General features: G+C 40.5%; 1 protein-coding gene across 31 annotated transcripts in view; it reads right to left on the reverse strand.

The window, feature by feature from the left end:
* Dlg2 (discs large MAGUK scaffold protein 2) overlaps window positions 1-13456 on the reverse strand; it is a 1657078-nt gene that overhangs the window by 420254 nt on the left and 1223368 nt on the right. For all 31 annotated transcript variants that reach the window (XM_075952981.1, XM_075952978.1, XM_075952983.1 and 28 more), the window contains one exon: window positions 513-649. In XM_075952981.1, the coding sequence (XP_075809096.1) occupies window positions 513-649 (137 nt within the window). The remainder of the gene's footprint in view (window positions 1-512; window positions 650-13456) is intronic.

Here is a 13456-nt window from a genome sequence, read left to right on the forward strand (position 1 = left end):
CCCTTCCCATGATGCAGCAGCTCACTGAGACTTCAAAAGGTTGCACTGCTAAGTCTGCCTGCCTTTTCTCTTCCATCTTTATGTCTTGTTTTTGTCTAGATACTGGACGAATGTCTAAGTAGGTTTTCCCATTCTTTCTCTAAAGTTCCTGTTTGCTTTCTTCAGTACAGCTGCTTGCTGGTTGCCACTGCTGCACAGGTATGCACTGAAGGTTAATGGAGTCCAAGGTGGAACCCTAATCTGATAAGGTTGCTAACAAAGAAGAAGGAAAAACAGAGTCTGTCTTTTGAGAGGGTCTGTGAGTAGCAATCAATGGTGGCCGTCTGCAAACCTTGAGAAGTGCCCTCATAGAAATGAAATAACAGTGTGTGGGATTCTGAGGAAACATATTTCTGTTGTCTAAGCCAGCTAGTCCAGAGTATTTTGTTATAGCTTCCCAAGCTAAGACAGTCGCCCAGTGAGAACGAAGAGCCTTATGGATTTGCACACGGTTTTGCTGGGATCACACTCACCATTAGCAGTCTGTCTCCTACTTGCAACCTTCCATCCTTCTGTGCAGCTCCACCATCTATAATTTTGGTTACATAAATGCTGTTGTCTCCAGGAATGTGCTGGTTCCCCACCCCTCCAGCAATACTGAAGCCTAAACCTAGGGGGAAAGGAAGAGAAAACGAAAAGCAAAGGCGATTAGCTATACAACAACAGCAGAAAACATTTTTAATTAGCTCATTTTTCCCCTAATAAATGGCAGCGAGCATTCTGTTGAAACTGACTTTGCTATCCCAAATATTTGAAGGGCTTATTGACTTTGGCTAATGAAGCAAAGATCATTTAGTCAATCATATGTGAATTTCAATTTTGTTCTATTTGAAGACTGGACTGCTAACCACTACTGTTCTCCAACTAAAGAGTTCATGACGAGTAACTGGTCAGAACAAGGATGCAGCAAAGGATACTGCTTATTCCCTTTGAGGTAAGAGTTGTGTTTTTGTGTTGAGCCAGGAGAGGCACAGGTGCAGTTGTTGACTGTTCAGAGGCCAGGGCTCATCCCCATGACCACTGCCACTCTGGTACAGAGAGGAGATACTTCCTGATGCTTCCACTAATGTACAAGAAAATGTCTTAATTTATGGTTTCCTTTGTTTCTTTAATATAATAAATTTCATGAAACTGCTTTTGCCCTGTAACATGGCATTTGGGGTAACCTAAATCCCAGGCTGCTGCCACACATACTTGACTACAGAATAAACTGCTTCTTCTCCCCCTTGAGGTGAGAGTTCTATGTTTATATTGACCCAGGAGAAACACAGGAGCTATCCTTGGTTGTCCAGAGCCCAGGGCACACATTCATGCTCGCTGTTACTCTAGAATACAGAGAAGAACCACAACCACTTTGGGTGGAGGACGGCATCTGGACCATCTTGATTGACATTTCAGGATAAAAGTACAGTTAGAGGGGCGTCATTCAGACTGTGAGATGAACCAAGGATACACTGGGTGTTTCTATGTCACCATTTCAGGAAGCTGATGAGAAAATGACAAGAGATGCTATTTCTAAATTTCTTCTTTGGTCATGTTGTCATATTTTTAAAATTCCTAGCAACTGGTGTTATCAACTAACTGTTAGGCTTCAGACCTGGGACAAATGGCCAACATGCCTACTTAACACATCAAAGCAAACCTGGCCCCCAGGTTCTCCCTGCATCCCCCAGTCCCTACCTGTTACAGAGCCCTTCCTGGCTTGTTACCCCTACCATACCCTAAAGTTCTTTAACCCAGAGGCTAGACTGCTTCTACCCCCACCCCCTGCTTCCTTTCCCTATATAATCCAGACATTTTTGGTTACCCCTCTTCCTTTTGGACCTCCTGGCTGCAGCAGCTGGTTCCCTTCTCCCTTCTCTCCCCACATGGCTGAGGGTCATGTCCACTCTGGACTCTCCCATGTGTCTGCCTCCGGATATGCTCTCCCTTTTATCTGAAATAAACTTTTTTCTCCACCATACCTAGGAAGTTATGTCTTTCCTTTTTATTATTTACTTTTTTATTCACTAACTGATAATCAAGCTATTAACAAAAAAAACTGTGAATCACCCCTGCATGCAGCCTTATGAACAAAACTACCCAGAAAAAAGCTGGGTCTTTGAACAGAACCTTCTTCAAGACTAATTAACTGAGTGGAACTTCAGTGATTGTGGAGGGATTTGGAATGTTTCGAGTCTGAAGACAAAATATTTTGAGCTCTCCTTAGCCCTTTCAATAGCCATTTATTGTTTTTCTCCATACCTTATCTGACAGCTCTTGACCATTTGGTGGCTCATTTGGGATGTACAAACAAACATGTGATTTCCATTGGAATGAGTTAACGTCACAGTTCACTACCTTATACCAACCCCAAAGCCAAGAAGGTCATCAGATAGCATCCGATGTCCATGGCAGAACTTTGCAGCTTTATTGTAACCCACCTCCCCATGCTTCTACCAACGTATTTAAAAAGTGTCTTGATTTCTGACTTCCTTTGTTCTGTTAAAAAAAAATCATGAAATTGCTTCTGTGTTTGGACAGGGAATTTGGGATAACCTATGTCTGTGTCCCCAGGCACGGTCACCCATACTTAGTAACAGAACAAACCATTTGTTTTCCCCCTCAAGGTGAGAGCTGTACTTTTGTGCTTAGAGTCTTAAGAATAAAAATTAAGATGCCTTTACTTTACTTTTTATAATGAATGGCAGAATATAAGATCATTTTAAACATGGACTCTTGTACTTTAATAGACAAATTTTACTCTGGTTTGCAAAATGCTTATTTTCATTTAATTATGAAAAGATACAGCAAGAGCAGAATTATCTACTGACTATGAAGTAATAAATTGTAAAGTGGTGATTGACAGAGCCTTTGAGATCATGATCCACTATATATTCAGTAAAATGCTTATAGCATATATTCTTGTCTAGAAATATAATTAACTAACAAGTTACTAAAAATTACAGAAAGAGAATAATCAATGTCCAGTGAAGTTAAACACAGAGTGTTGTGACTTTCTTGGCTTAAGAAAAATTTTAAAAAATAAAGCAGTAATAATTTTTGGTACTTTATATAATAATGGAAACATACTTTTATAAACATTAGCTCTCTTTCATTATGCTTTTGATTATTAATACAGAGAAAATTATATATATGTTCTTAAGACAACATAAATAATGGAAAAATGATGACTTAGTAAATTAAATTATACCCTGGAATTATATTAAAAATGTAATGGTTTTGTTAAGCAAACTATAATAGTTGTTAAAATAAATGGAAAATGGATTCAAATTGATAGGGCAATTAAAATAAGCATTATATAATTTCCTATTGAAGTGGGTAATGATTTTTCATTGACATTTTGAACATATTTGTCTGAACCCTGAATATATTTGTCTGCCTATGACGTAAAAGAATGTGCTTTCTAAGCCATGACCAAAGAATATGTAAAATGCCTGTATACTGGCTTTTCCTATGAACTTTAAGATGCACATTAGCTCCTACTGTCCAACACAGCAATTTCACTGGATAAATGAGGGTAAGAACATCTTAAAAACATTTTTCAACCCTTTCACTGTCACGTGCAGTCTACTACATTTGTAGCACAACAGAGGTCATTCCAAATACTGTACAGAGAAAGGTTAAACACATACCCAGGGACTCTGATTTACACCCACTAGGTGAGCAATAAATGCCAAAGACAATCTTGGTTCCTGAGAGCTATGGAATACATTACCACCATAAAGAAGATTAAGTCCCTCAAAGAGAATAACTATATAGTTGACATTTGGAGTTGAAGACAGCACCAAGACCATGAAATCACTATAAAAACTGTGCACATAAATACACCAGCTGAAAGCTCTTTACTTTCTTTCTCATTTTTTTTTGAGATTACGTTTATGTACTTTTTGTCTAGTGACTCTACTGAAGGCAAAGTCAAGCACTTTTAATATAGATCTCTGAGACCCAGAGACTGTGTCTGATGGTTCACAACTAAATATTTCTCTTATTTCGATGATACATGAATAGGTACCAACCCACACTTACTAAATACCAAGTATTTTGCAGGCATCATTCTTTTCATGATTCTTATGTGTCTGTTGTCCAGCCTGTCCTTGAACTCATGACCTTCCTGCTTAAGCCTTCTGGGTACTGGAATGACAGGTGTGCATACTATGTCTGGCCACATTCCAGATAGTCACTTAAACATGGTACATAATGTGAAACTTTTGTCTGCATAAAGAAAATAATTTTACTTATACACAGAAGTCTCAGTCTATATTTTAAGATCTGATTCAGTCTCCTTCATCCATTCATTCCTTCAATCATTCATTCATTCTTCCACACATTAATTCATTCAACCAACATCTCCTAAATACATTTTGTGGTTTTCTTGGTTTGAGACATGGTCACATTTAGCATAGAAAAGTCTCACATTCTTTATGAAGTCAATGCTGAACTTGAATTCCTAATCCATCTTTTTCTACCTCCCAGTTAAGAGGATTACAAGCATATGTTTCAATGCCCATCCATTCTACCGACTATACAGCCAATTTCTGCCCATTGCATTCAAGAAAGTTATTCTAGTATATTTATCTTGGCTACAGCAGACAGAAATTGGCTAGAGTACACTTTCTTAAGGCCTTATTCAAATATCAGTCTCTCTAGAAGTCTGAATCTGATCTTTCTATTCAATATTGTCCTTTACTAGATATTCCACTGTGATGTTTAGATTTAATTGTCCAGGTGGTACAGTTCACAATCACCTAGAAGAGCAGGCCTGAGGCAGCGACCTTCACAAGAGCAGGTACAAAGGAGCAACCACTAAGGGAGCAGGCTGGAGCCAGAAATCTCTGCAGGACCAGGCAGGCCTAAGCCAAGGGCATCTGTGGGAACAGGCCTAAGCCAGCAACCTCCAACGGAGCAGGTACAAGAGAGTGACTGCTGAGGGAGCAGCCTCAAGGAGGCAAAGACCTCTGCCAGGGTAGGCCTGAGCCAGCAACCTCTGGTCCAACGCAGCAACCTTAGCAGGAGCAGCCCCAAGCAAGCAACTTCTGTGGGAGCAGACCCGAATGACCCCCAGGTGTGCAGAGCGGCACCCAGGAGCACTGAGTAACACCCAGGAGCATGGAGTGACCTCTAGAACACCAAGTGACCTCCGGGGTGACGGGAACTTTGGCCCTGACTGCACCACAAGCAGCAACCATCTGAGTCTTGGATCCACTGGCAGCTGGAAGATTGATCACCAGAGACATAGCCCCAACTACACCAATTAGAGGAAAAGATGGGTAGACAAGGTAAGAACACAATCGCCTAGAAAGAGAGTCTCATTGGGGAATTGGCTAGAATAGTTTCCCTTTGGGTATGTCTGAGGGGCATCATTTTGATTATGTTAACTGTTGTAGAAAAGTAGACAGTATTATTCCTTAGGGTTGGGTGTCTGGATCCTATGCAAGGGGAGAAAGTGACCTGAGCACAGCAGGCATGGAATCATTTGTTGTTCTTTGTTCTTGAATAAAGATATAATGTCATCAGGTACTTCAAGTTTCTGCCACTTTGATCTCCCTGCGATGACGGACTATAACCTGGAATTTTAAGGTGGATAAATCTTTCTCCCCTGAGGGGCTTTTGTCAGGGTTTCTATCACAGTTATTTAAAGGAAACGAATCTATCTACCCTATCACCATGCCCTACCTTCCATTTTCTCTTAGCATTTACTATTTCGTTGTAATAAGTTGCCTGCGTGGCATTCAATTTGTCAGACAGGCTCTGTCAGTGGGCAAGGCCGGCCTCGGATTCTCGGGCTCATTCACTCTTCCTACCACAGCCTCCCCACCATCTTTGTCTCTTGGTACACAACATCATATAATTTTATTTATTTACTTGTTTATTTATTTATTTGAGATTTCTGTCTCTTCCCCGCCACCGCCTCCCATTTCTCTCCTCCTCCCCCAATCAAGTCCCCCTCCCTCATCAGCCCAAAGAGCAATCAGGGTTCCCTGCCCTGTGGGAAGCCCAAGGACCGCCCACCTCCATCCAGGTCTAGTAAGGTGAGCATCCAAACTGCCTAGGCTCCCACAAAGCCAGTACGTGCAGTAGGATCAAAAACCCATTGCCATTGTTCTTGAGTTCTCAGTAGTCCTCATTGTCTGCTATGTTCAGCGAGTCAGGTTTTATCCCGGGCTTTTTCAGACCCAGGCCAGCTGGCCTTGGTGAGTTCCCGATAGAACATCCCCATTGTCTCAGTGTGTGGGTGCACCCCTCGCGGTCCTGAGTTCCTTGCTCGTGCTCTCTCTCCTTCTGCTCCTGATTTGGACCTTGAGATTTCTGTCCGGTGCTCCAATGTGGGTCTCTGTCTCTGTCTCCTTTCATTGCCTGATGAAGGTTAATATTCAGGAGGATGCCTATATGTTTTTCTTTGGGTTCTCCTTCTTATTTAGCTTCTCAAAGCTGGGCGATGGTGGTGCACGCCTTTAATCCCAGCACTCGAGAGGCAGAGGCAGGCGGATCTCTGTGAGTTCGAGATCAGCCTGGTCTACAGAGCTAGTTCCAGGACAGGCTCCAAAGCCACAGAGAAACCCTGTCTCGAAAAACCATCATATAATTTTTATAGTTTACCTTCTTGGTGAAAATCCAGGCTCTACAATGACATGGATTTTTGTTTTATTTTGTATAAATAGAGAAACGCTGGGCATGGAAGTGTCAACATGAATACAGGCTCAGTGGGAGAAAGAATAAATTACTGTGAAGGAGGAAGAGAGGCACAAATCCTCCCTCTAAAGATGAGATTGGTGGCTCTCAGTTAGCTGGGGGTAGATAACTGGACAGTCAGTGGAACCAGTGAGTATGTGAGGCCCTCCTCTGCTTTAGGAGAACTTAAATCAGCTTTCTACTTTCAATCGGCCCCGAGTTTATAGCAATTGTAGAGGAGGAAAAGGGTAGCAGCAGAGCCGGCGTCTCATCCCGGCTTCTTTATCTAACAACTGTGGAAATTCGTTTCTCAATTTTCTCATCTGAAATAAAAGAGTGGACTTCTCTATATCCTATAGAAATTACACATAATAGGCTCTGGATAAATCCAATCCCCTGCCTCAACAAGCTCCTTAGATTGCTGAGAATATCAGACACTGTGTACAATGGTGCTGGATGTGTAGAGAGAGAGACAGAAATGTGGCTTGTTAAAGGGGCTGGAAAAGGATCAACAAATGTTTCGCATTTCAGCTTCATCTGAGGCTGTAGGAGAAGTCATGAAAGAGGATGCACCTTTGACACCAGCTCTCCCTCTGGATTCCAGATGCACTGAATGACATGGACACACAGCACCAATAAAACCCAGCTCTCCTGAATTCGACACAGAAGTAAAATTGCTAGGCAAACATGTATTTGTAGTGTGATAAACTATATCTACCATGGTAGTACAAAAGAATTACAAATATTTGAGTCAGCAATGCCAAAAATGCTTAAAAAAAGCCACAAAACATGGCTTTTAAGAAATGTAAGCTCCAATTGATCACCATTTTGAAAAAGAAGATTTCATTATAAGTACATAACTCTAGGCCATGAAATTAGTCAACCCTAAAATCAATCCCATGGAAAGACTTGGTAGTACTCACCATTATACTACCCACTCTGACCATGAAAACCAAAACATTCCTGTCGATGCTGGCTACATACAAAACAAACACAGAAAACTATACAATCAAATCACAAAAAGAGGCAAAATTAACAGCTCTTCATGGGCTCCAAAAAAGGATAAAGATATGCCAAACTCAAACAGCTAATCCCCTAAGTAATTAAAAATATGTTTGACAAATATGGATATGCCCATAAGATTTCAGGAGTGTGTCTACTGTGTAAATCTGGATTCAGTACAGATTTTTGACATATTCCCAAGTTTACTTCTTTGTACTAGCATAGAAGATGCAGGTACAGGAAAGGCACCCAGGAAACTTGCTAATGCCTTTAATTGACCTGTTCCCATACAGAATGTCTCCTGTACTGTATAAATAGAGAAGGCAGTGAGGGGATCTCTGTTCACGCTTTCAGCGGTTGTCTGCCTACACTGAGGGGGAGGTGTCGGTGAGAGGCGGGGGCTGAAGCTGAAGTCTTGGCAGCATAAATTGATACTGTGGTTTAGAAGCTCAGAATAAAATAAAATACTTAAAAATGCCATATGATCACAATGTGCCTATACATTCCTTGTGGGTGCAAAGCGCTGGGTTTTGTGATAGCTGAGGACCATTCAATAACTCGCCTCAATATCCTTTCATGTGACTTGACTCGGGCAGCCCTTGAGGGCTTCTCTAAACAATTTGATATTATTAAACAGCCTGGTTCTGTCACAGCTTACTTAAGATCTGCCAGTGAGGGTGTTTACTGCTTTACAGAAAGCACTACTGATATTCTGCACATGCTGCCTGTGTTTTTTTTTCTTTTGAATGGAAAATACTGAGTTGGTCCTGAATTCTGGCTGGCCTGTCTTAGAAAACACCTACCCTAGTGGGCAACTTAATATTTGAATGCACACACGTGCCAGTTAAAATGAAAGAACCAAAAAAAAAAAAAAAACCCTGCCCCCGTGTGTCTGCTCAATACTGATAACAGACTATTTTGACATCTCTTTACATTTAGTAAGGAAAACTGCTTAAAATAATCAGCTCTGTGCCTTTTATTTTTATTGCAGAGATGGCAGAATCCCTTTGGTCATAGGGGATCTTTATAATTAAAAGTCAAAACCTATTTGCTCATTCCTTAGATGCTTTCTAGGTTCAAAAAACAGTTTCAGAGTTGAAAAAAATGTCCCTTTGAAAAATCTATGGTGCTCAATACTTCCAGGGTCTCTCACAGAGGGCCAGTTAACTGAAGACTTTTCTCTTAGCCCGTATTTCATGTGACTCACCTAGACTTTTGGCACATCACTTTCATGCCTGCTGCTTTCTCTGGCTCAAAGGAGTAAGCACATCATGTTTTCTAAACCTAAATCTGCCCATCATGGGAAATTGCTTGCTTTTCCTTATCGTTCTCCTATGGGAACGGCAGTTCTTTCCTATCTGAAAAGACATATTTTTGAACTCATAACAGCCCTTCTTGTAAGAGCAGAAGTTTGTGAACATTGATCTTTATATAGTTTCCACTGATCACATTCAAAATTCCCTTAATGTCATCTCCCTCATTTCATAGGCCATAGCCAATTCCATGGCATTCTTCAGGCTTGAACCACTTCTGCAAAGAGCCCCTGGCATGTGTCAGAGAGATTGTTTGCAACCAGTTTCATTATGGATATAATTTGAGGTGAGCCTCGCCTGGATAGATGTATGCATTAATCCAATGACCGATATCCTGACAGAAAGAAGAAATCTGGACACAGAAATATACAAAAAGAATTCAAAGGATGACTGAAGTTGACATTGGAAGAAAGAGTGGATTTGTACAGCAAGGCAAAGCAAGAATTTTCAAAATTTTCAGAACTGGGAAGACTGGAACACCCTCTCCCTCAGGTGGTCTTGTATTCTGTAAAGATTTGTCACTTGTACTTGATTAATAAAATGATGATTGGGCAGTAGCCAGGCAGGAAATATAGGAGGGGTGACCAGGCAGGAAATATAGGAAGGGCCACCAGAACAGGAGAATTCTGGGATGAGGAAAGGCTGATCTGCAGTCATCACCCAGATGCAGAGGAAACAAGATGAGAATACCTTAGTGATAAAAGGTACCAAGTCATGTGGCCAACACAGACAAGACTTATGGGTTATTGTAAGATATAAGAATTAGTTAATAAGAAAGCCTGAGCTAATAGGTCAACTAGTTTATAATTAATGTAGACCTCTGTGTGTTTATTTAGTACTGAACAACTGCAAAACCTCTGATGGGACAGAAGCCTCTGTAAACAAATGGCACCAATGTGGACAACTACATCCAAATAAAACCTGAGACAGCTTAGGAAGTAATTTTGGATGCAAAAGAACAGAGTTAAGCACAGTTTCTTGGTAGCAGCATTTTCTGGGTAGGCTCTGTTTGCTAGAGGCAAACCAATGTCATTTAAGAGAGGCTTCCTGACTCAGCTTTAGCTGTAAATCCTTGCAGTTATTTTAAGGGACACCACCAAACACTTAAATGATGTTTACGAATAGCTGACAGCATGCTTCTTGGTAGTTGCAGGGACCCTGAAACTACATAGAGTTGTGGCAATATACTTGGCTCCTGCCAGTATCTCCCCCATAAAGCTAGACTCTCAGAAAGCTAAGAAATTGGGTGGATCCAGCTGTCAAAGTCATAGCTTTAATCCTAGCTATATTGCTTAGCAAATTGAAGACACATGTGGTCAGAAAAAGAGGGATATACGGTAAAAATAGATTCAGATGAAGAAAACCTCTAAATGGTTTACAGTGTGTTAAAAAATATATGTAGGCTTGGGAGAGAAAAGAAAAAGGATAGAGAAAGTCCTTAAAAGAAAGAAAGAATGCAAAAGAGTAGGTGGGTGTGGTAGCACACACTTTAATCCCTGCACTTGGGAGGCAGAGGCAGGTGGATCTCTGTGAGTTCAAGTACAGCCTGGTCTACAGAGTGAGTTCCAGGACAGCCAAAGATACACAGAGAAACCCTGCCTCAATATATAAAGAACTCAAGAAACTAGACTTTAAAAGGCTATTCAACCCAATTAAAAAATGGGGCTGAACAGAGAATTCTCAACAGAAGAAGTTCAAATGGCCAAAAGACACTTAAGGTCATGCTCAACCTCCTTAGCGACCAGGGAAATGCAAATCAAAACAACTTTGAGATACCATTTTATACCTGTCAGAATGGCTAAAATAAAAAACACCAATGATAGCCTTTGCTGGAGAGGATGTGTAGTAAGGGGTACCCTCATCCATTGCTGGTGGAAATGCAAACTTGTGCAACCACTTTGAAAAGTAGTGTGGCTGTTTCTCAGGAAATTCAGGATCAACCTACCTCAGGACACAGCAATACCACTCTTGGGAATATACCCAAGAGATGCCCTATCATACTACAAAAGCATTTGTTCAACTATGTTCATAGCAGCATTATTTGTAATAGCCAGAATGTGTAAAAATAAAAATAAAAGAAATAGAGTTTAAAATAAAGCCACATAAAGATGAAAAGTACACAGAGAATCTGGATACTGTATGTTATTGTGTTGTCTTTGAATTGTTTGATGGATGAGGAAGGAACAACAGCCACAAAAAGACATTTGATTCTAAATGCTACTGGATTAATCCAACATGTCTATTTTGAAAATGACTTGACTTCAAAATTTAAGTCAAAAGATACGTTACAAAAAAATACAAAAAAAAAAAGAGATACGTTACTTGGCAGAAGAGGTTTTGCTTTTGTTTCTACAGGAAATGAAAGGCTGTGGGTTCATTCTTGGTTAAGAAAAATCATGTTTGATCAAGGAATAGCCCCTGAAAAATCTCTAATAGGAGCGGATGGCCCAGATGAGCCAACTTTTCAGAGGACCTCTGTTGGAGTTTCCTCTGAGTTCTACATCCTGAACAACCTCAAGACTGCTGACTGAGATGATCAAGTCTCACAGAATATTCAGTCAGGACTTGACCATAATTCTAAATTTTTTTTAGGTCTCCATAAGATTATCAGCATCCTCAATCAACAGGAAGTAGCCTAGAAAACTATGTCCACATTCCCAAAAAATGGATTGTGGATGTTTGTCTTTGTTTAGAATGTTGGTTAAAAGTTGCTATGTATAATGGGCAGGAAAAAGTAAACAAAGGAGATTAGATTAAGAGTTCTTGTTTTGAGAAAAGGGAGAGGAGTGCTGTGGGACAATGACTTTAGTACTTTGTAAAGATTTGTCACTTATACTCATTTAGTAAAATGTTGATGGCCAGTAGCCAGGCAGGAAGTACAGGCGAGGTGACCAGAACAAGAGAATTCTGGGAAGAGAAAGACTGAGTCTGCAGTTGTCACCCAGATGAAGAGGAAGCAGGATGAGAATGCCTCACTGATAAAAGGTACCAAACCACGTGGGTAACACAGACAAGAGTTATGGGTTAATGTAGGATGTAAGAGTTAGTTAATAAGAAATCCTAAGCTAATAGGCCAACCAGTTTATAATTAATATAGACCTCTGTGTGTTTATTTGGGACTGAATGGCGGACCTCTGGTAGGACAGAAACCTCTGTCAACAGCCTTCTAAATGGAAACAACCTGTTGACATCTCTGCCTCAGATCTGGACCCTCAGGGCTTGTGAGAGAATATATTTGTGCTGTTGCACAATAGTCATTTTATAGAACGTTGTTGCAGCAGGCTTAAGAAATGACCATAACATCCAGGGCCAGAGTGGTTACATTTATTTACAAATCTTTCTTTTTTAAAATAAAAGTCATACTGATACACTGCCATATGTAAGTCATTTTATTATTATCTTCTCTTATAGTGAGAACGGCTGTGTAAACTATAAATGAATTCTACTGGGTGAGTAGCTCAGCCCGCTACCCAGAATTTCTCTGAGTATGTCCCATAAATGTGACATGCCTTTGTATTTACTACACTGCCTGGAACATTACTGATGAAGCATCATATTCTTTACTTGACTACTTTTCTGCTATCTTGGACTTATTTTGCATACATGTTACATGCATGCGTAGCTGCCTGTGCTTGCCCATGTGTGCACATGAAATACAGAGGAAGACATCAGGTATTTTTCTCTAGGACTCTATGCCTTATTCTCCTACAGGAACTTTCCCTGAACTTGAAGCTTGATATTTGGGCTAGACTAGGTGTCTAGTGAGCTCCTGTGATCTGCTCATGCCCATCTCCAATGCTGAGGTTAAACACACACACACACACACACACACACACACACACACACACACACTGCTCTCTATAGAAATGTTGCTCATTCTTTTTACTCTTTCTTGTTTTCTTACTACTGAATTTTCCTCTAGCAAATCTGATCTTGGCTAGTGAGCTTTACATTGCTGAGCTCATTCCAGACATTTCACATGTCTTCTGGATTTTAATTTTCCCCATTGTCTAGTTTCAGTCAACTCTAACTTATAATTTATTTCTAAATTACATTTAGGTAATACTCATTTTCTCTGAAAGCCTTTTTTGCCCATATTTAATACAAGAGACAATTGACTGCTCATGTGCCAAGCACGAACCGGAACATTATGGCTGTGTTTGTGAATTGGCTAGCAGTGGTACTTGTTCTCAGTCACCTTATTTTCTAGTGGAAAATAAAACCATGCACAGAAACTAAAGACACAGAGTGAGAAATGCAAACCGGGAGAAAAATTAGCTATAGGGTCCTGTAAATGGGATGTCTATATTGGTTTGGAGATCGGGGTGGTCTCGCAGAAGGTCATCTGTGACTTATGGTATCCAGTCCGAGATGTAAAAGATGACATGAGTCAGGAAAACAACGGCATGGGAAGAAACCGTGCAGCAGAG

Source organism: Microtus pennsylvanicus, chromosome 18 (genome assembly GCF_037038515.1).
Source record: "Microtus pennsylvanicus isolate mMicPen1 chromosome 18, mMicPen1.hap1, whole genome shotgun sequence".
NCBI classification, from domain to species: domain Eukaryota; kingdom Metazoa; phylum Chordata; class Mammalia; order Rodentia; family Cricetidae; genus Microtus; species Microtus pennsylvanicus.